This window comes from Salmo salar, chromosome ssa25 (assembly GCF_905237065.1).
Source record: "Salmo salar chromosome ssa25, Ssal_v3.1, whole genome shotgun sequence".
Taxonomy (NCBI): Eukaryota; Metazoa; Chordata; class Actinopteri; order Salmoniformes; family Salmonidae; genus Salmo; species Salmo salar.
This window is the reverse complement of record NC_059466.1, coordinates 45,380,876-45,403,139: the sequence shown is the minus strand read 5'-3', so window position 1 is coordinate 45,403,139 and position 22,264 is coordinate 45,380,876. Positions and strand designations below refer to the sequence as shown.

The 22,264-nt window shown below is 41.9% G+C and overlaps 2 protein-coding genes across 2 annotated transcripts in view; both read left to right on the top strand.

The window, feature by feature from the left end:
* The window catches only part of LOC106586853 (glucose-6-phosphate exchanger SLC37A1), a 37,920-nt gene extending 35,199 nt beyond the window's left edge, over positions 1 to 2,721 (top strand). The window contains exon 20 of the mRNA XM_014174572.2: positions 1,544 to 2,721. Within this exon, the coding sequence (XP_014030047.2) occupies positions 1,544 to 1,559 (16 nt within the window). The 3' untranslated portion in view covers positions 1,560 to 2,721. The remainder of the gene's footprint in view (positions 1 to 1,543) is intronic.
* A 1,134-nt stretch (positions 2,722 to 3,855) lies between these two features.
* Positions 3,856 to 21,967, top strand: LOC123730540 (high affinity cGMP-specific 3',5'-cyclic phosphodiesterase 9A-like). Its single transcript, XM_045707733.1, has 4 exons — positions 3,856 to 4,097; positions 20,765 to 20,835; positions 21,396 to 21,473; positions 21,855 to 21,967. Exons 1-4 carry the CDS (start codon positions 4,035 to 4,037, stop codon positions 21,907 to 21,909), a joined length of 267 nt encoding a protein of 88 aa, XP_045563689.1. The 5' UTR covers positions 3,856 to 4,034; the 3' UTR covers positions 21,910 to 21,967.
* The last annotated feature ends 297 nt before the right edge of the window (positions 21,968 to 22,264 follow it).

Below are 22,264 nucleotides of genomic sequence, written 5' to 3'. Positions count from 1 at the left end.
CTATTCAATATTCAGGTTCATCATTATTCTACTAGAACTGCCAGCGATCTCCACATCCATTTTTTCCGTACAAGATTAGGTCAATCTTCCATCACATCCGTTTTTCTGCAGTCTCCCGGACCACCCAATGATATATATAAACCCTGGATTGCTGGTGCTTAGTATTGGCCATTTGAAGCCACCAGTCAGCCATATTGGTGCTCCACAGTAAGAGCGGTCCTCCATGTGAATGCATGGAATTGTACAGTATTTCAGTTAAATGTTTCAAGGACAAAATTACATGGATTTAAGTATTGTTTTTGCTGTAGTGGGGACAGTAACACTAGTAATCTCTAAATTATACTTTAAGAAATATTTTTTTTCTTAAAATATATTTTCTATTTTTATACATATGTTAAGCTCACATAATATAATTTCAAAGTGTGCATTAAGGTGTATGTAATAGATGTTTTTACAATAGTGGGGGAGTACCAAGATGGAGGAACGGTGGCTTCAAAACAGCACCCGCTGTTAGTCATCTAGTATATATATATATATATATATAAGTTATTGGAACCACCTCATGCACTGCAACACCTTCAACGCCTTCAAATACAAAATTAACGAATATCTACTAGACATTCCATACAATGACTCATCCCAATAACCTTCTGCCATATATCCATAAAAATTATGCTGTTCGTGATTTTGACTGGCTGAGAAAAGCTGCCTGCCTGTCTGTCTTGTCCCGACTCCCCACCCCGACACGTTCATTACTATGGGACAGCTGGAGATCGCTTTTCAATATTGAAACAATGTTGCAAATGTCAGAGACAGAAAGCAAGGTTTATACAAATCTCTAGTATTGTAAACCAATTGCTAGTCTAAAAGAAATGGGAGGTAATGTCTAGATGCTTTTTATAGTGGAGATTAAGTTTATTTGTTGCCTGGCTGGGTTGATGAGACAGTCATCCTCCAGGATTAGACCCACCCTTTGTATAAATCCCATTTATAAACTGGGTGGTTTGAGCTTTAAAGCTGATTGGCTGACAGCTGTGTTATATCAGACCATATACCACTGGTATGACAAATCATTTATTTTTACTGCTCTAAAAATGTTGGTAACCAGTTTATAATAGCAATAAGGCACCTCTGGGTTTGTGGTATACGGCCAATATACCACGGCTAAGGGCTGTATCCAGGTACTCCGCGTTGCGTCGTGCATAAGGACAGCCCTTAACAGTGGTATATTGGCCATATACCACACCCCCTCGTGCCTTATTACTTAGGCAGAAGGTTATCTGTCAATTATTATTATTATTATTATTCATTTAACTTGAACCTCCTTTCTCTTTATTTTTTTACCTGGTTCATCATGTTTTCATTTTTTATTTCTGTAAATCTTTTTGTTTCTTATATGAGGATACTTTTTTGCTTTTGTTCTCTAAACATTTGAAAGTGAGAAATGCCTTAATGAACATCTCTTTTTCTTTTTTTTTACCTCATGCAAATAAATAAATCATAGTCACTGAACAAAGTCTGTTTTTCTGTTTCTTTCTTGTAGGATGAAGGAGCACTAAGCACTTTGCACTAACTCCAGACAGAGGAGTGAACAGACTGTCCCTCAGCACAGACACACACGCTGCATCTTATACCACTAACCTGTACCTCCGTCCAGTAACTGAACTGAGCTAGTGTGAAGCAGCACCTCCTTAGAACTGAATGAAAGCCGATTTGAAGATTTGGTAACAGAAGATAATAAGCAACCAACCAAGCCATCCAAAGTTCCTCTGAGCACGTACCACTAGAACTTTTGTTTTACTTGTTCTACAGCACACTGGGCCTTAAAAAAATATATATATATTTTACTGTCGGGTCTGCCTTATGGAACCAAAGATTGTGTGGAAATGCATAATAATTTATGAAATTATGATTATATTTTTTTTTTAATTGGCATCATATTATTCTGTTTTGTGGTGTATTTTCTCTGTAAATGAAGTATATGCAGGTACTGCTATGTTGTATTTTTATATGATCATCAAATGATGTTTATTATGTTTGGTGACTTCAATCCTATGAATGTAACATTTGTGTTTGTATGAAATTCTACATACCAACTCTAACTGATGAGGAGGATCAATAATTTCTCAATAAGCTTTCTTTAGGCAGTGCAATGTTGAAAACGATAGTGATGTTATTGTTTGTAGATGTAGAAAATATCAAATGCCATCATCCCAGACCTTAAATGCTCACATAAAGTGAGTTCATTTATTCTGCCTCTAGAATGTGAACATTTTGAATGTGTTCCTTTTGACTGACTGCTAACTCAAGTCCAGTAGAGTGTAAAAGCACAAAATGCCAAATGAGTGAAGAAATGTAGGTGATAATCATCTTTAAAAAATTATCTATATTCTTAACTTTCATGATGGCACATGCAGAGGCTGTGGTCAATTCCAATTCACTTCCTGTATTAAACTGAATTGAAATGGAATAGACCCCATCCAACAACATGTCCATTTTATTTATGTGGGGATAGAGCACATCTTGGTGGAAGATAAAACGTTCATCTAAGTGCTTCAGTGGTAGTACTTGAAATACTGTGTGCCTTTTGTTGTTTGTCGGGCAGTTGCTTTGTTCAGTTACGTATGTGGGAGCCTTACTTGATTACTATAGCTACATGGTCTTGGTGACAATTGTAGATTTGTAATGACCTCTTGGTATATAAATAAAAAAAAGATGGCATGTCTGCGTTACAGAATTCTCTGGAAGCCTCTATACCCAAAGCAAAATATCTCAATCTTGGTTTCGAAGCATATTATCGAGTTGTTTTGTCAACCAGGCTAAATGTGTTCCAGTCAGGGTGAAGAGTGGTCCGAAGTCTCTAGCTGTCTCAGCTGGAGGTGGCAGATGTAAAAACAAAAAAACGGTACACTTTTGACAACTAGGCCTCCACTGAAGTCTCTCTCTCTCTCTCTCTCTCTCTCTCTCTCAATAAACATTAACAGTCCTTAACAAATCAGTCATTATAACTGGTGGTTAGCTGCTCATGTTGTGCCTAAATAAAGCAGAAGGTAATTATTCAGGATTATATGGCTAAATTCAATTAGTGTTTATTGAAGGTATAATTAGTATATTGTTTTGATCGTCGATGACTCATCTGACATGCATCACAAAACAACTGAGTTGACTCGAGTCTGCAAAACGGGATATGTTATCAAGTGAAGCTCACAGGCGGGCGCCCACGCAAGAAATTACATTTGAAACGTCCCTTTTCACGGTTCTTGCTCTTGGCTTTGCTTATCTCTCGTTAGCTCATATCCTCTTTTTTTTTTTTTATTCCTTGACAACAACAAAAAATACAGTTTATATAAATAGACGATTTTAATACCCATACTCAGGGTATAATTTAGCCTGTGTTTTTAATTAAAAGTTGAATGAACGTAGTGGGCAGACAGGTTGTGTGGGCGACCTGCAGGCAAACCTCTACCAGCCGCGCCTGCTTCCTTCAGGAGACCCAGTAACTATGGCGATGAGAGAGAAAACACGCACGTCTAGTTTTGATTTAGGCCTACATGTGGTTGATTCCACGTGAAATCAATCAAACATTTCACCCTGTCATTGGATTTAGGTTAAAAGTGAGAGAAAGAAAAGTGAGAGAAAAAAATTCCCTTAAATTGATGACTTTGCTAATCCAATCAGTTTTCCACATTGATTTTAACGTCATCACATGGTATTTTTGGTTTAAATGACATGGAAACAACTTTGATTCAAGCAGTTATTGCTCAGTGGGAAACTATAATCCCTGGCTCTCCGGTGTATGTGCAATTATTGAGGGAGGCTGAGGGGGAGAAGAAAGGGAGTTTGTCAGATGAGAGATAGAGAGATGATGCTGAAACGCTTATTTAATTTTCCCGTTCAGAGACGCACGGACGGCTCTCTGGGGGGTTTCCAACTCGATCACCGACCGCACGGCACCGAGCGGTAGCCTGTAGCCCGCATTCCGAATCCTCGACCTAGGAAACGGCGAGAGAGGCTAGCGGGGAGGAAAGAGAGAGATGGGATCAGCTTCGTCGGTGTACCGAGTAATCTACCTGGACGTCGATGGCAGAATTCAGAAGGTAAACTGTCAATCAACAGTTTATATTGTGTCAGCCTACTACACCCTTCCATGCAAGCGGTCCAATATTGCATGAGAGAAATTAGGAAGAAAGGTTCAATGATAGTTTTGCTTTTTATAGGATATCCTCAATTATCATAATATTAATAATAACAATTCAATGAAAGTATTCTCACATGTTGATGCATTACATGTATATCGAAAAACTGAATTTTCAGAAAATCCTGTACATTGGACACATTTACTGTCATCTCTAGCTTCTTATGGCGAGTTCTCGTAGTCCGAGTTTGACTGTGTTACATTGTATTTTTGTCATTAGGTCTGGTTGGTTTCACATTTGCAATTTTTGTTCGTTTGACATTTGACAAACAAAACCACGTGCCCATGCAAGTAATTTGTTTAGTGGAAAATAGGCCTATGCTCACGTTAAATCAATGTATGATTATCATGAAGCATCACTTCATTCATACTTTCGATTTGGTCTCCCGACAACATGCGGGAGGAAACAGAGCAATAGCCGCTCTAAATGCGATGTGAATAATCTATATTCAGTAGCCCATCCCTAATATAGCGCTCCCCCTAATCTGCATCGGATGCGCTCATGTATGCGCTGCAACTCGCATTATGTTTTAGAGATTTCAAATCATGACGCTGAGTATATCGTGTTGTTGAACGACCAAAGCGAAGTAATAGATTGGGACACACAAGTGATACTTAATGATAATCATACATGGATTTAACGTGAGCATATTTGTCCAATAAACAAATGACATGCGGTTTTGTTTTGGAATTTTATACTGAACAAAAATATAAACGCAGCATGTAAAGTGTTGGTCCCATGTTCTGAAATAAAATACCACAGACGTCTTCCATATGCACAAAAAGGTTATTTCTCTAAAATATTGTGCACAAATTTGTTTATATTCCTTTTAGTGAGCATTTCTCCTTTACCAAGATAAACCATCCACCTGACAGGTGTGGCATATCAAGAAGCTGATTAAACAGCATGATCATTACACAGGTGCACCTTGTGCTGGGGACAATAAAAGGCCACTCTAAAATGTGCAGTTTTTCACACAATACAATGCCACAGATGTCTTGAGGGAGCATGCAATTGGCATACTGACTGGAAGAATGTCCACCAGAGCTATTGCCGGAGAATTGAATGTTGATTTCTCTACCATAAGCCATCAACGTCATTTTAGAGAATTTGGCAGTATGTTGAGCCGGCTCACAACCGTAAACCACGTGTAACCACGCCAGCCCAGGACCTCCACATCTGGCTTCTTCACCTGCGGCATCGTCTGAGACCAGCCACCGGACAGCTGATGAAATGGTGGGTTTGCACAACGGAAATATTTCTTCACAAACTGTCTCAGGGAAGATCATATGCGTGCTTGTCGTCCTCACCAGGGTCTTGACCTGACTGCAGTTTAGCGTTGTAACTGACTTCAGTGGGCAAATGCTCACCTTCGATGGCAACTGGCATGCTGGAGAAGTGTGCTCATCACAGATGAATCTGTTTTTACTGTACAGTAAAGATGGCACACAGCCTGTATGGCGTTGTGTGGGCAAGCGGTTTGCTGATGTCAACTTTGTGAACAGAGAGCCCCATGGTGGCAGTGGGGTTATGGTATGGGAAGGCATATGCTAAGGACAATGAACACTATTGCATTTTGTCGATGACAATTTGAATGCACAGAGATGCCGTGACGAGATCCTGAGGCCCATTGTCGTGCCATTCATCCACCGCCATCATCTCATGTTTCAGCATGATAATGCACGGCCCCATGTTGCAAGGATCTGTACACAATTCCTGGAAGCTGTAAATGTCCCAGTTCTTCCATGGCCTGCATACTCATCAGACATGTCACCCATTGAGCATGTTTGGGATGCTCTGGATCGACGTGCACGACAGCGTGTTCCAGTTCCCGCCAATATCCAGCTACTTTGCACAGCCATTGAAGAAGAGTGGGACAACATTCCACAGGCCACAATCAACAGCCTGACCAACTCTATGCAAAGGAGATGTGTTGCACTGCATGAGGACGAATCACCATTTGCCTATCGCTCAAAACTGTGTGAAAACGCCCTTACACTCTCTCTCTCAATTTCAATTTAAGGGCTTTATTGGCATGGGAAACATATGTGTACATTGTCAAGGCAAGTGAAATGGATAATAAACAAATAAAACATGTCCTGTAAACATTACTCTCTCTTTCTCTCTCTCTCATTTTCTCAATTGAAGGGGCTTTATTGGCATGGGAAACGTGTTAACATTGCCAAAGCAAGTGAGAGAGAGGGAGAGAGAATATACAAAAGTGAAATAAAAAGTAACAGTAAACATTACACATACAGAAGTTTCAAAAGAATAAAGACATTACAAATGTCATATTATGTATATATACAGTGTTGTAACGATGTGCAAATGGTTAAAGTACAAAAGGGAAAATAAATAAGCATAAATATGGGTTGTATTTACAGTGGTGTTTGTTCTTCACTGGTTGCCCTGTTCTTGTGGCAACAGGTCACAAATGTTGCTGCTGTGATTTCACACTGTGGTATTTCACCCAGTAGATATGGGAGTTTATCAAAATTGGGTTTGTTTTTGAATTCTTTGTGGATCTGTGTAATCTGAGGGAAAAATGTGTCTCTGATATGGTCATACATTGGGCAGGAGGTTAGGAAGTGCAGCTCAGTTTCCACCTCATTTTGTGGGCAGTGTGCACATAGCCTGTCTTCTCTTGAGAGCCAGGTCTGCCTACGGCGGCCTTTCTCAATAGCAAGGCTATGCTCACTGAGTCTGTACATAGTCAAAGCTTTCCTTAAGTTTGGGTCAGTCACAGTGGTCAGGTATTCTGCCACTGTGTACTCTCTGTTTAGGGTCATAGCATTCTAGTTTGCTCTGTTTTTATGTTAATTACTAGACACATTGGAAATAATGATCTTTTTGTTTTCTCATGATTTGGTTGGGTTTAATTGTGCTGCTGTCCTGGGGCTCTGTGGGGTGTGTTTTGTTTGTGAACAGAGCCCCAGGACCAGCTTGCTTAGGGGACTCTTCTCCAGGTTCATCTCTCTGTAGGTGATGGCTTTGTTATGGAAGGTTTGAGAATCGCTTAATTTTAGGTGGTTGTAGAATTTAACGGCTCTTTTCTGGATTTTGATAATTAGCGGGTATCGGCCTAATTCTGCCCTGCATGCATTATTTGGTGTTCTACGTTGTACACGGGGATATTTTTGCAGAATTCTGCATGCAGAGTCTCAATTTGGTGTTTGTCCCATTTTGTGAATTCTTGGTTGGTGAGCGGACCCCAGACCTCACAACCATAAAGGGCAATGGGTTCTATAACTGATTCAAGTATTTTTAGCCAGATCCTAATTGGTATGTTGAATTTTATGTTCCTTTTGATGGCATGGAAGGCCCTTCTTGCCTTGTCTCTCAGATTGTTCACAGCTTTGTGGAAGTTACCTGTAGTGCTGATGTTTAAGCCGAGGTATGTATAGTTTTTTGTGTGCTCTAGGGCAACGGTGTCTAAATGGAATTTGTATTTGGGGTCCTGGCGACTGGACCTTTTTTGGAACACCATTATTTTGGTCTTACTGAGATTTACTGTCAGGGCCCAGGTCTGGCAGAATATCTAGATGCTGCTGTAGGCCCTCCTTGGTTGGTGACAGAAGCACCAGATCATCAGCAAACAGTAGACATTTGACTTCAGATTCTAGTAGGGTGAGGCCGGGTGCTGCAGACTTTTCTAGTGCCCGCGCCAATTTGTTGATATATATGTTGAAGAGGATGGGGCTTAAGCTGCATCCCTGTCTCACCCCACGGCCCTGTGGGAATAAATGTTTTTTTTTGCCCATTTTAACCGCACACTTGTTGTTTTGTGTATGTTTTACCCCCAACACCACTTTCCATCAATTTGTGTAGCAGACCCTCATGCCAAATTGAGTCTAAGGCTTTTTTGAAATCAACAAAGCATGAGAGAACTTTGCCTTTGTTTTTGTTTGTTTGTCAATTAGGGTGTGCAGGGTGAATACGTGGTCTGTTGTACGGTAATTTGGTAAAAAGACAACTTGGTATTTGCTCAGTACATTGTTTTCACTGAGGAAATGTATGAGTCTGCTGTTAATGATAATGCAGAGGATTTTTCCAAGGTTGCTGTTGACGCATATCCCACGGTAGTTATTAGTGTCAAATTTGTCTCCACTTTTGTGGATTGGGGTGATCAGTCCTTGGTTCCAAATATTGGGGAAGATGCCAGAGCTAAGGATGATGTTAAAGAGTTTTAGTATAGCCAATTGGAATTTGTTGTCTGTATATTTGATCATTTCAATGAGAATACCATCAACACTACAGGCCTTTTTGGGTTGGAGGGTTTTATTTTGTCCTGTAGCTCATTCAAGGTAATTCTAGAATCCAGTGGGTTCTGGTAGTCTTTAATAGTTGATTCTAAGATTTGTATTTGATCCTGTATATGTTTTTGCTATTGTTCTTTGTTCTTTGTTATAGAGCCAAAAAGATTAGAGAAGTGGTTTACCCATACATCTCCATTTTGGATAGATAATTCTTCGTGTTGTTTGTTTAGTGTTTTCCAATTTTCCCAGAAGTGGTTAGAGTCTATGGATTCTTCAATTACATTGAGCTGATTTCTGACGTGCTGTTCCTTTTTCCGTAGTGTATTTCAGTATTGTTTTTGTGATTCACCATAGTGAAGGCGTAGACTCAGGTTTTCCGGGTCTCTATGTTTTTGTTTGGACAGGTTTCTCTTTCTTTCTTAGATTTTTGCATTCGTCATCAAACCATTTGTCATTGTTGTTCATTTTCTTCGGTTTTCTATTTGATAGGGAAGCTGAGAGGTCAAATATACTGTTAAGATTTTCTACTGCGAAGTTTACACCTTCACTATTACAGTAGAACGTTTTACCCAACGAAGTTGTCTAAAAGGGATTGAATTTGTTGTTGCCTAATTGTTTTTGGTAGGTTTCCAAACTGCATTCCTTCCATCTGTAGCATTTCTTAATGTTACTCAGTTCCTTTGGCTTTGATGCCTCATGATTGACTATTGCTCTGTTCAAGTAGACTGTGATTTTTGCTGTGGTCTGATAGGGGTGTCAGTTGGCTGACTGAATGCTCTGAGAGACTCTGGGTTGAGGTCAGTGATAAAGTAGTCTACAGTACTACTGCCAAGAGATGAGCTATTGGTGTACCTACCATAGGAGTCCCCTCAAAGCCTCTCTCTCTCTCTTTCTGTGTGTGCAACATTTTGCTTCTTCAGCAAATCAAGTTTTGAAACATTGCACTATTTTTATGAACCTGCGTGGAATGACAAAATACTTGTAACATTTTGGTAAAAGCATGATAGCCTATCAATAATTTAAGTGGGCAAAATAACAGTCTCAGAGCTAATAGTTTTTGCAGTTGCTTAGAGGGAGGGAGTACAGGTTGAAGAATAACTCCTTTGAGGATTAACATGAGGACCAGCTTTTTACTGTGTCTACTTTGCTGGACCATTGTACAATTCTGTAAAAGTATTGGAACAGTTCTGGAAACGTTCTGGAACTGTCTATGTAGACTGCCACTACCATACTTTAAGACCATATTCTGTCGTTTTAAAACGCGTATGTAGTTTACATCTCTGTATTATACCCGCCATGCTGGATTCTAGGGATCAATTGTTCAGGTTTCTTACTCGATCAAAACCTCAGCAAATCTTAACTTGAGATACATCTGAAACCTTTGAGTAAATCACTTGGAATTCTTGCTATATGACACCTCAGGTGACATGCATGCATCTAATATTAGAATTTGGCCCAAAGACAATTTTGATCATGTGACCACAAACTCCCTAATCTCACCCAGTCTATATCTGTTGTACTCCATTTGAACTACCCTTCACAAACACAGCCGGTATAGTGGGTCTAGATCCTGTCCAGAGGTCCGTTTACACTTAGGCCTACACCCAGTGGAGTGGAGGAGACTGAAGACCAGGACCATAAAGCAGCCATATAAAGACCTTTTATGATGCTCCGATGGCTCTTTGCATTTATTGCAGTTCGTGTCACTTTTTCTATAGTTCTCTCTGTTTGGTGTTTCTCTGTGAGCTTGTTTGGCCAGTTGTTATAGGATATGCTGTGGTGTATAGGCTAGTAGTCTGTGAATCCACATCTGTGAGCTCATAGAGAGAGAGCCATTTATTTCTGTGTTGGAGCTGTTCTTTATTTCTGATGTTGATCTGTTTGTTCGTTTGTCATTGGTTAGTTGTTGCTTGGGAAAAAATGTCACCTTGTCTCTTTCTCTCTCCCGCTGTCATTCTCTCTCCTAATGTCATTTTCTCTCCCTCTCTCTTTCTCTTGTCTGTGACACTTCATTTTCTCACACTGTTGCTGGTATCAATCTCTCACACACACTCTCTCTTTCCTTTGTCTAATTCCTTTCCCTTGTCTCTTTCCTTTCCTTTCCTTTGTCTCTCTCTCTCTCCTTTGTCTCCCTCTCCTTTCCTAAGGCTAGCTTTTTCAAACAGAAATTTGCCTCCTGTAGCACTAATTCCAAAATGTTTTGGGACACTGTATAGTCCATGGAGAATAAGAGCACCTCCTCCCAGCTGCCCAATGCACTGAGGATAGGAAACACTGTCTCCACTGATAACTCTACGATAATTGATCATTTCAATAAGCAATTTTCTACGGCTGGCCATGCTTTCCACCTGGCTACTCCTACCCCGGCCAACATCTCAGCCCCCCCCCGCTTCTCCTTCAACCTAATCCAGACAGCTGATGTTCTGAAAGAGGTACAGCACCGTACCTTCTCCACTATGCAATCTGGTTTCCAAGCCGGTCACGGGTTCACCTCAGCCACGCTGAGCCACGACCTGGCCAAGGCTTTTTTTTTTTACTCTGTCAATCACCGCATTCTTATCGGCAGACTCAACAGCCTTGGTTTCTCAAATGACTGCCTCGCCTGGTTCACCAACTACTTCTCAGATAGAGTTCAGTGTGTCAAATCGGAGGACCTGTTGTTCCGACCTCTGGCAGTCTCTATGGGGTGCCACAGGGTTTAATTCTCGGGCCGACTCTTTTCTCTGTATATATCAATGATGTCGCTCTTGCTGCTGGTGATTCTCTGATCCAGCTCTACGCAGACGACACCATCGTGTATACATCTGGCCCTTCTTTGGACACTATGCTAACAAACCTCCAAACGAGCTTCAACGCCATACAACACTCCTTCTGTGGCCTCCAACTGCTTTTAAATACTAGTAAAACTAAATGCATGCTCTTCAACCGATTGCTGCCCGCACCCTCCCGCCCGACTAGCATCACTACTCTGGATGGTTCTGACTCAGAATATGTGGACAAATACCTAGGTGTCTGGTTAGACTGTAAACTCTCTCCTTCCAGACTCACATTAAGCATCTCCAATCCTAAATTAAATCTAGAATCGGCTTCCTATTCCGCAACAAAGCATCCTTCACTCATGCTGCCAAACATGCCGTAGTAAAACTGACCATCCTACCGATTCTCGACTTTGGCGACGTAATTTACAAAATGGCCCCCAACACTCTACTCAGCAAACTGGATGCAGTCAATCACAGTGCCATCTGTTTTTGTCACCAAAGCCCCATACACTACCCACCACTGCGACCTGTATGCTTTCGTTGGCTGGCCCTCACTACATATTCGTCGCCAGACCCACTGGCTCCAGGTCATCTATAAGTCTTTGGTAGGTAAAGCCCCGCCTTATCCCAGCTCACTGGTCACGATAACAACACCCACTCATAGCACGCGCTCCAGATAGGTATATTTCACTGGTCATCCCCAAAGCCAACACTTCCTTTGGCCGCCTTTCCTTCCAGTTTTCCACTGCCAATGACTGGAACGAATTGCAAACATCACTGAAGCTGGAGTCTTATCTCCCTCTCTAACTTTAAACATCAGCTGTCATAGCCCATCTGTAAACTACCTCATCCCCATATTATTACTTACCCTCTTACTCTTTTGCACCCCAGTATCTCTACTTGCACATCATCATCTGCACATCTATCACTCCAGTATTAATGCTAAATTGTAATTATTTCTCCTCTAGGGCCTATTTATTGCCTACCTCCATTCTCTTCTACATTTGCACACACTGTACATAGATTTTTCTATTTATTTTTTATTTTTTCTATTGATTGTACGTTTGTGTAACTCGGTTGTTTTTTGTCACACTGCTTTGCTTTATCTTGGCCAGGTTGCAGTTGTAAATGAGAACTTGTTCTCAACTGGCCTACCTGGTTAAATAATCTCACTCTGTCTCTGTCTCTCTCTCTCTCTGTCTCGCTCACCTTTATCTCTCCCTCTCTCTCTCGGTAGTCAAGCCACCAGCGGTAATCAGCCTCACTAGTCTATCCACCAGCTTCTTACTGTCTCGCTTTTTCAATTCTCTTCCTCGTTTCTCTTCCCATTCAGTTTGCATTTTATGACTAGATCCTAGGATTCTTTCCCAGGCCTGGTTTCCCATGGTGATGGAACTTAGGCTTGCGAGTGTTTTTTAACAATGCATCTTTCCTACATTGAAGATGTAACATACATTTCCCAAAACACAATGCAGAGAGAGGGAGAGATCTGCTCTCAGATCAGCTTTATCCATTCAAATCTTACCTTAAACATTCTAATTATTCCACAATACTGACGACGGATCAGCTCCTGGAAAGATATAACTTATGGCTGCAAATATTGAGCCGGCTTATTCTAATGCCTACCATATAACAATGCACTAAGTCAAGATTTGGCACATCATTGATTACGTTAGAATAAAGGCACAAGGTGAGACCCAGACATGGGAGGCAGATGGTTGGAGTCTTGATATTTATTAATAATCCAAAAGGGGTAGGCAAGAGAATGGTCGTGGACAGGCAAAAGGTCAAAACATTTTACATTTACATTTTAGTCATTTAGCAGACGCTCTTATCCAGAGTGACTTACAGTAGTGAATACATACATTTCATTTCATGCATTTTTTTTTTGTGTTTTTTTTTGTTGGTTTGTACCAGTACAGAGTGGCAGGCATGCTCGAGGTCAGGGCAGGCAGAATGGTCAGGCAGGCGGGTACAGAGTCCAGAAAACTGGCAAGGGTTAAAACCGGGAGGACTAGCAAAAGAGAATAGAAGCAGGAGTACAGGGAAAACGCTGGTTGACATGAAACGCATACAAGACGAACTGGCACACAGAGACGGGAAACACAGGGATATGTATATACACACACACACACACACCAGGGATAATAAGCGACACCTAGAGGGGGTGGAGACAATCACAAGACCGGTGAAAGATCAGGGTATGACAGTTAGGCTATACGTCATGAAGTACAGTTGAAGTCGCAAGTTTACAAACACTTAGGTTGGAGTCATTAACTTGTTTTTCAACCACTCCACAACTTCTATATCCACAGTAAAACGAGTCCTTTAGCGACATAACCTGAAAGGCCGCTCAGCAAGGAAGAAGCCACTGCTCCAGAACCACCATAAAAAAGCCAGACTACAGTTTGCAACTGCACATGGGGATAAAGATCGTAATTTTTGAAGAAATGTCCTCTGGTCTGATGAAACAAAAATAGAACTGTTTGGCCATAATGACCATCATTATGTTTGGAGGAAAAGGGGAGGCTTGCAAGCCGAAGAACACCATCCCAACCGTGAAGCACGGGGGTGGCAGCATCATGTTGTGGGGGTGCTTTGCTGCAGGAGGGACTGGTGCACTTCACAAAATAGATGGCACCATGAGAAGGAAAATTATGTGGCTATATTGAAGGAACATTCCAAGACATCAGTCAGGAAGTTAAAGCTTGGTCACAAATGGGTCTTCCAAATGGACAATGACCCCAAGCATAATTCCAAAGTTGTGGCAAAATGGTTTAAGGACAACAGTCAAGGTATTGGAGTGGCCATCACAAAGCCCTAACCTCAATCCCATAGAAAATGTGTGGGCAGAACTGAAAAAGCGTGTGTGAGCAAGGAGGCCTACAAACCTGACTCACCCAGCTTATTGTAGGAAGCTTGTGGAAGGCTACCCGACACATTTGACCCAAGTTAAACAATTTTAAGGCAATGCTACCAAATACTAATTGAGTGTATGTAAACTTCTGACCCACTGGGAATGTGATGAAAGAAATAAAAGCTGAAATAAATCATTCTCTCTACTATTATTCTGACATTTTACATTCTTAAAATAAAGTGATCCTAACTGACCTAAGACAGGGAATTTTTGCTAGGATTAATTGTCAGGAATTGTGAAACTGACTTTAAATGTATTTGGCTAAGCTGTATGTAAACTTCCGACTTCAACTGTATATTGAGACAAATGACTCACAATAGCCTACAAGTAGCAACATAGAAGTCAATTGATTGAACATGGTATGTATTTCAATATGATTGAAATAGGCCTATAGCCTACTGTATTTATATTTTAATGCAGTCATCTGGGTTTTTATTTGAAGCATCTTTTTGTCACTTGTTTATTTCATTTGCAACTGTGTATTTGTAGTCAACTTTGTACTGAATTTATCTGTGGTTCACAGAAAGAGGATAAACGTGATTCTGTGTTTAGCGGAGATCTTCTGTGTATAAAATGATGCGGGATTTTTGTCAAAATGTAGTTATTGCCATAGCCTTGTTCTGTTCAATGTTCTCTAGTACTCTAAATACCACAATTAATGTTAAGTTCTCTCTCGTGTGTGTGTGTGTGTGTAGATAGAGATATATAATTTCAACAAGAACAGAGTTGAGGTATGATAGAGGAACTGGTTATTATTGGATGACATGGAGGGTCCATAAACGTCCAGGTTTGTCAGCACTATCCACAGATCTGCTTCCTCATACAACACAGAGCTCCCATGCTTACCATACCACCTTCTGCTCTATCAGCTCTTTAGCCTACTCTCTGGTATCAGGCTAGTGCCATCCGTCATCGAGAAAAGAAGCTGGCAGCAGTGGCAGACAATTAGATATGCACCTCCACATCGTCACGCACACATACTCACCCATGTATGTAAACAGACGTGATGAATAGAGTTAGATCTCCTACATGCATGACAGGTGACAAAGACAATGTTTACTCCCTTTATTATATGGACTTCTTTTCCAAAGGGCTGTTGTGTGTGTCACTGTATATTATACATACTGAGTAGCATCCACTCAGATGGTGTCACTACTACTGTTACTATAGGCCTTCTACACATCTCTCTGGGCAGGGGCGGACTTGGTGATTTAGAGGCCCCAGGCAGCCCCCCTAATTTTTTTAATGGGTTTTTATAGTAAATACATTTAACTGTAAAAATGTATTACTAATGTGCCGTTTAACGCTTTCGAACACACGTACAGCGTCATTGCATTTTGGCACACCAGAATTACATTAATTTCCAATGAAACGATACGTTTGCCTTGCAGCAGTGTGTTTGGTGTGTGTTTGGTGTGGTCCATACGTTGGATTAATCGAACGTATGCGTCAAACTGTACGCGTAAACGGCTTGACAGAAATGGTAGCAGAAAATGAATGTTTAACTTTTGCTGCACGCATATCCAGATGATGCTGCGTACTATTTCAGCAGCACCTGTCTTTTTTACTAAAGAAATGCGGATTGTGGGGGGCCTCCCGAGTGGCGCAGGGGTCTAAGACGCTGCCTCGCAGTGCTAGCTGTGCCACTAGAGATCCAGGGTTCGAGTTCAGGCTCTGTCAGTCAGCCGCGACCGGGAGACCCATGAGGCGGCGCACGATTGGCCCAGCGTCGCCCGGGTTAGGGAGGGTTTGGTCGGCAGGGATGTCCTTGTCCCATTGCGCTCTAGCGACTCCTGTGGTGGGCCGGGCGCAGTGCACGCTGACCAGGTCACCAGGTGTACAGTGTTTCCTCTGACACATTGGTGCGGCTGGCTTCCGGGTTAAGCGGGCGTTGTGTCAAGAAGCAGTGCAGCTTGGCTGGGTCGTGTTTCAGAAGATGCACTGCTCTCGACCTTCGCCAAGTCAGCCATATCAGCTATGATTTTTTAAAAGGCAGTAAATTGGGCTGAATGAACTGTTTCGCTGCTAGACAAGGCTCCGCTGATAGCCAGGTGTAGCTGTGGTAAGGTGTTGGGACTGCTGTTGGGGCTGCTGTTGGGACTGCTGTTGGGACTGCTGTATATGTGGGCACCGTTTGTCACCGTTATAGTGCAATTCATGTATCGTTTAGTGTTTTGTTGTGTAGTGGCTTTGCTGGCATGCATCTAAAAAAAGTTTGCCCCACCAAGATTTACACGCTAAAATCCCCACTGGGTATAGCATATTTTGGCCCTGTGCCGTCAGGGGGTTTGTGCTCGATGAAGAGCGGTACTGAATTGAGGAAATGAATGCAAGCCCTGGTATTATAGCCAGGAAGGTAAGGCTTCCGAGGGTGGGCTCGGCATCCATTGGCTAGTTGGGAGTGATTTTGTTTCTTCAGGTGAATATGATTGGTCGTTGACTCCCCATAGTATGTTTTACCTCATTCTCTTCTTCAGAGAACAATAGTTATATTCATGACTAAGTTTTGAAAATCTTATTTTTTTTATTATTATTATTTTTTTTTTTATCCTACCCTGTGATGTCAGAGAAGCATTTTTTTTTAGGACCTTATCTTTATGACCTCGTATCATAGAAATGCACTGTTTTCACATATGTAGACACTGGTTTCGTTCTGGAGATAACCTGTTATGGCTAGGGGGCAGTATTTTCACGGCCGGATAAAAAACGTACCCGATTTAACCTGATTATTACTCCTGCCCAGAAACTAGAATATGCATATAATTATTAGCTTTGGATAGAAAACACTCCAAAGTTTCTAAAAACTGTTTGAATGGTGTCTGAGTATAACAGAACTCATTTGGCAGGCCAAAACCTGAGAAGATTCCATGCAGGAAGTGCCCTGTCTGACAATTTCTTGCCCTTCTTGATTATCTCTATCCAATATAGGGGATCTCTGCTGTTACGTGACACTTCCTACGGCTCCCATGGGCTCTCAGAAGGCGGCAAAAAGCTGAATCGTGGCTTTGCAGGCTCTGGCTGAAAAACATTAGTGCGTTTGGATAGTGGCTGGTCACAGTACTGTGAGACTCAGGCTCGTGCACGAGTTGACTCCATGTTTTATCTTTGAACGAAAAACACCACTCCCGGTCGAATATTATCGCTTTTTTACGAGAAAAATGGCATAAAAATTGATTTTAAACAGCGGTTGACATGCTTCGAAGTACGGTAATGGAATGGAATATTTAGAAATTATTTGTCACGGCGCATTTCGTGACAAATAATTTCTAAATATTCACTATCCTTCGTCACCCTTGGATAGTGTCTTGAACGCACGAACAAAACGCCGCTATTTGGATATGACAATGGATTATTTTGAACCAAACCAACATTTGTTATTGAAGTAGCAATCCTGGGAGTGCATTCTGACGAAGAACACCAAAGGTAATCAAACTTTTCTAATAGTAAATGGGAGTTTGGAGTTTGGAGTTTGGTGAAGGCTAAACTTGCTGGGTGTCTAAATAGCTAGCCCTGTGATGCCGGGCTATGTACTCAGAATATTGCAAAATGTGCTTTCACCGAAAAGCTATTTTAAAATCGGACACCTCGATTGCACAAAGGAGTTCTGTATCTATAATTCTTAAAATAATTGTTATGTTTTTTGTGAACGTTTATCGTGAGTAATTTAGTAAATTCACCGGAAGTGTTCGGTGGGAATGCTAGTTCTGAACGTCACATGCTAATGTAAAAAGCTGTTTTTTGATATAAATATCAACTTGATTGAACAAAACATGCATGTATTGTATAACATAATGTCCTAGGGTTGTCATCTGATGAAGATCATCAAAGGTAGGTGCTACATTTAGCTGTGGTTTTGTTTTTTGTGACATTATATGCTAGCTTGAAAAATGGGTGTCTGATTATTTCTGTCTGGGTACTCTGCTGACATAATCTAATGTTTTGCTTTCGCTGTAAAGCCTTTTTGAAATCGGACAGTGTGGTTCGATAAAGGAGAGTCTTGTCTTTAAAATGGTGTAAAATAGTCATATGTTTGAAAAATTGACGTTTTTGTATTTTTGAGGAATTTGTAATTCGCGCCACGCCTATCATTGGATATTGGAGCAGGCGTTCCGCTAGCGGAACGTCTAGATGTAAGAGGATAACAATTATGAGATTTTAAAGTGGCGGAATTGCCCTTTAACTCTTGCACTTGAACGCTCTTGATCTAATGCCTGACTCATAGAACAGCTAAGTGCGTCGTTGTATGCTTTTTTTTTTTTTTTTCTTGCCCTCCCACATCACTTTATACACACAAGGTCTCCGCTAAACATAATCACATGGTTTATCCGCGACCTCCAATAACTGCAGAACAAATTTGACAAAAAAATACAAAGTTGACAATGTCTTTACAGTTGATATAAACAAGCAACGCATAAAAAAAATGCTGGGTCAAAGTCATCTGTCTTGGTGAAGCTGGTTAGTGGGGGTTGGGGTTGACACTACAAATGACTGACTGACTTGTTACTGTTGATGACGGCACTCAACCTTGTTTGGAAGACAATAAAAGAAGGGTGAGGGTGGGATAGGGGGAAATCTGCATATTTGTCATTAAAAGAAAAGCCCAGAATGGGAGACCTTTTCAAATCAAATTGTATTTGTCACATGCGCCGAATTCAACAGGTCTACCCTTACCGTGAAATGCTTACAAGCCCTTAACCAACAATGTGGTTTTAAGGAAATAGAGTTAAGAAAATATTTACAAAATCAACTAAAGTTTAAAAAATGTAATAAAAAGTAACACAATAAAATAACAATGAGGTTATATACAGGGGTTACCGATTTTTCTCTCACCGTACTCTGAGGACTGTTTGTAGAACAAGCTGACTAAATACACTGGTTTGCTGTACCACCCTGATCATTAGGAAAGTATTCCACATCTAGTAACAGCATCTCCAACATATATTTACATAATACTGTATGTGACAGCATTTTCAATATATTCTAGAAATGCTTTCTCCCTTATATCCACACACATGATGGTTGTTATATGAACATGAACGTTTTGCCTCATGATGTACTAAGTGCGGACTCTGTTTACATTTTGCATCATTATATACACTGCTCAAAAAAATAAAGGGAACACTTAAACAACACATCCTAGATCTGAATGAATGAAATAATCTTATTAAATACTTTTTTCTTTACATAGTTGAATGTGCTGACAACAAAATCACACAAAAATAATCAATGGAAATCCATTTTATCAACCGATGGAGGTCTGGATTTGGAGTCACACTCAAAATTAAAGTGGAAAACCACACTACAGGCTGATCCAACTTCGATGTAATGTCCTTAAAACAAGTCAAAATGAGGCTCAGTAGTGTGTGTGGCCTCCATGTGCCTGCATGACCTCCCTACAATGCCTGGACATGCTCCTGATGAGGTGGCGGATGGTCTCCTGAGGTTGGTGGATGGAGCGAGACATGATGTCCCAGATGTGCTCAATTGGATTCTGGTCTGGGGAACGGGCGGGCCAGTCCATAGCATCAATGCCTTCCTCTTGCAGGAACTGCTGACACACTCCAGCCACATGAGGTCTAGCATTGTCTTGCATTAGGAGGAACCCAGGGCCAACCGCACCAGCATATGGTCTCACAAGGGGTCTGAGGATCTCATCTCGGTACCTAATGGCAGTCAGGCGACCTCTGGCGAGCACATGGAGGGCTGTGCAGCCCCCCAAAGAAATGCCACCCCACACCATGACTGACCCACCGCCAAACCGGTCATGCTGGAGGATGTTGCAGGCAGCAGAACGTTCTCCACGGCGTCTCCCGACTGTCACGTCTATCACATGTGCTCAGTGTGAACCTGCTTTCATCTGTGAAGAGCACAGGGCGCCAGTGGCGAATTTACCAATCTTGGTGTTCTCTGGCAAATGCCAAACATCCTGTACGGTGTTGGGCTGTAAGCACAACCCCCACCTGTGGACGTCGGGCCCTCATGGAGTCTGTTTCTGACCGTTTGAGCAGACACATGCACATTTATGGCCTGCTGGAGGTCATTTTGCAGGGCTCTGGCAGTGCTCCTCCTTGCACAAAGGCGGAGGTAGCGGTCCTGCTGCTGGGTTGTTGCCCTCCTACGGCCTCCTCCACGTCTCCTGATGTACTGGCCTGTCTCCTGGTAGCGCCTCCATGCTCTGGACACTACGCTGACAGACACAGCAAACCTTCTTGCCACAGCTCGCATTGATGTGCCATCCTGGATGAGCTGCACTACCTGAGCCACTTGTGTGGGTTGTAGACTCCGTCTCATGCTACCACTAGAGTGAAAGCACCGCCAGCATTCAAAAGTGACCAAAACATCAGCCAGGAAGCATAGGAACTGAGAAGTGGTCTGTGGTCCCCACCTGCAGAACCACTCCTTTATTGGGGGTGTCTTGCTAATTGCCTATAATTTCCACCTGTTGTCTATTCCATTTGACAATACATTTCACATGCTGTTGTGCAATCAGTGTTGCTTCCTAAGTGGACAGTTTGATTTCACAGAAGTGTGATTGACTTGGAGTTACATTGTGTTGTTTAAGTGTTCCCTTTATTTTTTTGAGCAGTGTAGTTAGTGATAATCCAATGTTGCATGTCTTGGCTACTGTTCCCGTAGGTGGTCTTCAGCAGATTCTGCAGTCCGTACGATATCAAAGAGTTATTTTACACCGCTCTGGGTATCCCAAGGTAATGCTTTGCTCACCTCTCTTTTCCTCTCTTTAGTCTTAAGTATTTGTCTGGATCCTTTAATTGTCATTGTACACTTGACTGGTTTTCTACTTAAGCAATAAGGAACATTGGGGTTTTGTGGTATATGGCCAATATACCATGGCTAAAGGCTGTTCTTATGCACGATGCAACGCGGAGTACCTGGACACAGCCCTAAGCCGTGGTATATTGGCCGTATACCACAAACCCCCAAGGTGCCTTATTGCTATTAATAACTGGTTACCTGGTTACCAACATAATTAGAGCAGTAAAAATGCTATACCACGGCTGTCAGCCAATCAGCATTCAGGGCTCAAACCACCCAGTTTCTAATGTTGTTTTGACAATCACTTCTATTAGATGAGGACACAACCATAATGAAAAGATACAAGGTCATAGGTCCCAATAGTCTTGACTATCTCTCGCTTGGTTTCTTTGATTGATATTTGGAATGTGCCAAACACCAATCACCCTCTTCATTGAACTTTAGTGTGACACATCCTCAGAGAGAGTGTCCCTGCTTTGTCTGTTTTGGACAGGAACACCACCTTGTCTCTGCTGGACTCCACAGGAGCCATGGTGTCCATCGACCCCACCATGCCACACAACACCGAGAGGTAGGTGGTGTCGCGTTCACATTTATAGCAGAACATTACACATCGGTAAAGCATAATAAGTTATGTTCTTCAAGGGTTAATGGTTATATCATTGAACAGAAGGACATATCCCAGATTGTGCCCTATTGCCCAGGGTTAGTAAAAAACACTATCAGATCCCAGGTCAGGGTGAAACAGTGAGCCAGATACTGCTCACTCTCTCTCACACACACACACATCCACCAACGTGTCCTCACACTTCAGACGCTGAGTAAGACAGTGGGAGGAAGAGGAGAGGACATTGACAGCACGTCTAATTAGAAGGAGGGGGGGACGTACAGTATTTGAGTGCTGCACCACTTCCTGTCTAAACTGACGTGTGTGTGTGTGTGTGTGTTAAAGGTCACCGTACAGCGTGGTGCCCCTGACTGGTGGACAGCTAGCTGGTGAGTCCTAGTGGGCCAGGGGGTTTTCACACGCTAGCTACGCAAATAAACACGCATGGCTGATAAGCACATACCAAATTAGAATATTTTTTTATTTATTTAACTAGGCAAGTCAGTTAAGAACAAATTCTTATTTACAATGACGGCCTACACCGGCCAAATCCAGACAACGCTGGACCAATTGTGCACCACCCTATGGAACTCCCAATCACAGCCAGTTGTGATACAGCCTGGATTCGAACCAGTGTGTCTGTAGTGACGCCTCTAGCACTGATATGCAGTGCCTTATACTGCTGCACCACTCGGGAACATGCGCACACACACACACACGCACGCGCGCGCGCACACACACACGTGTTAATTTTG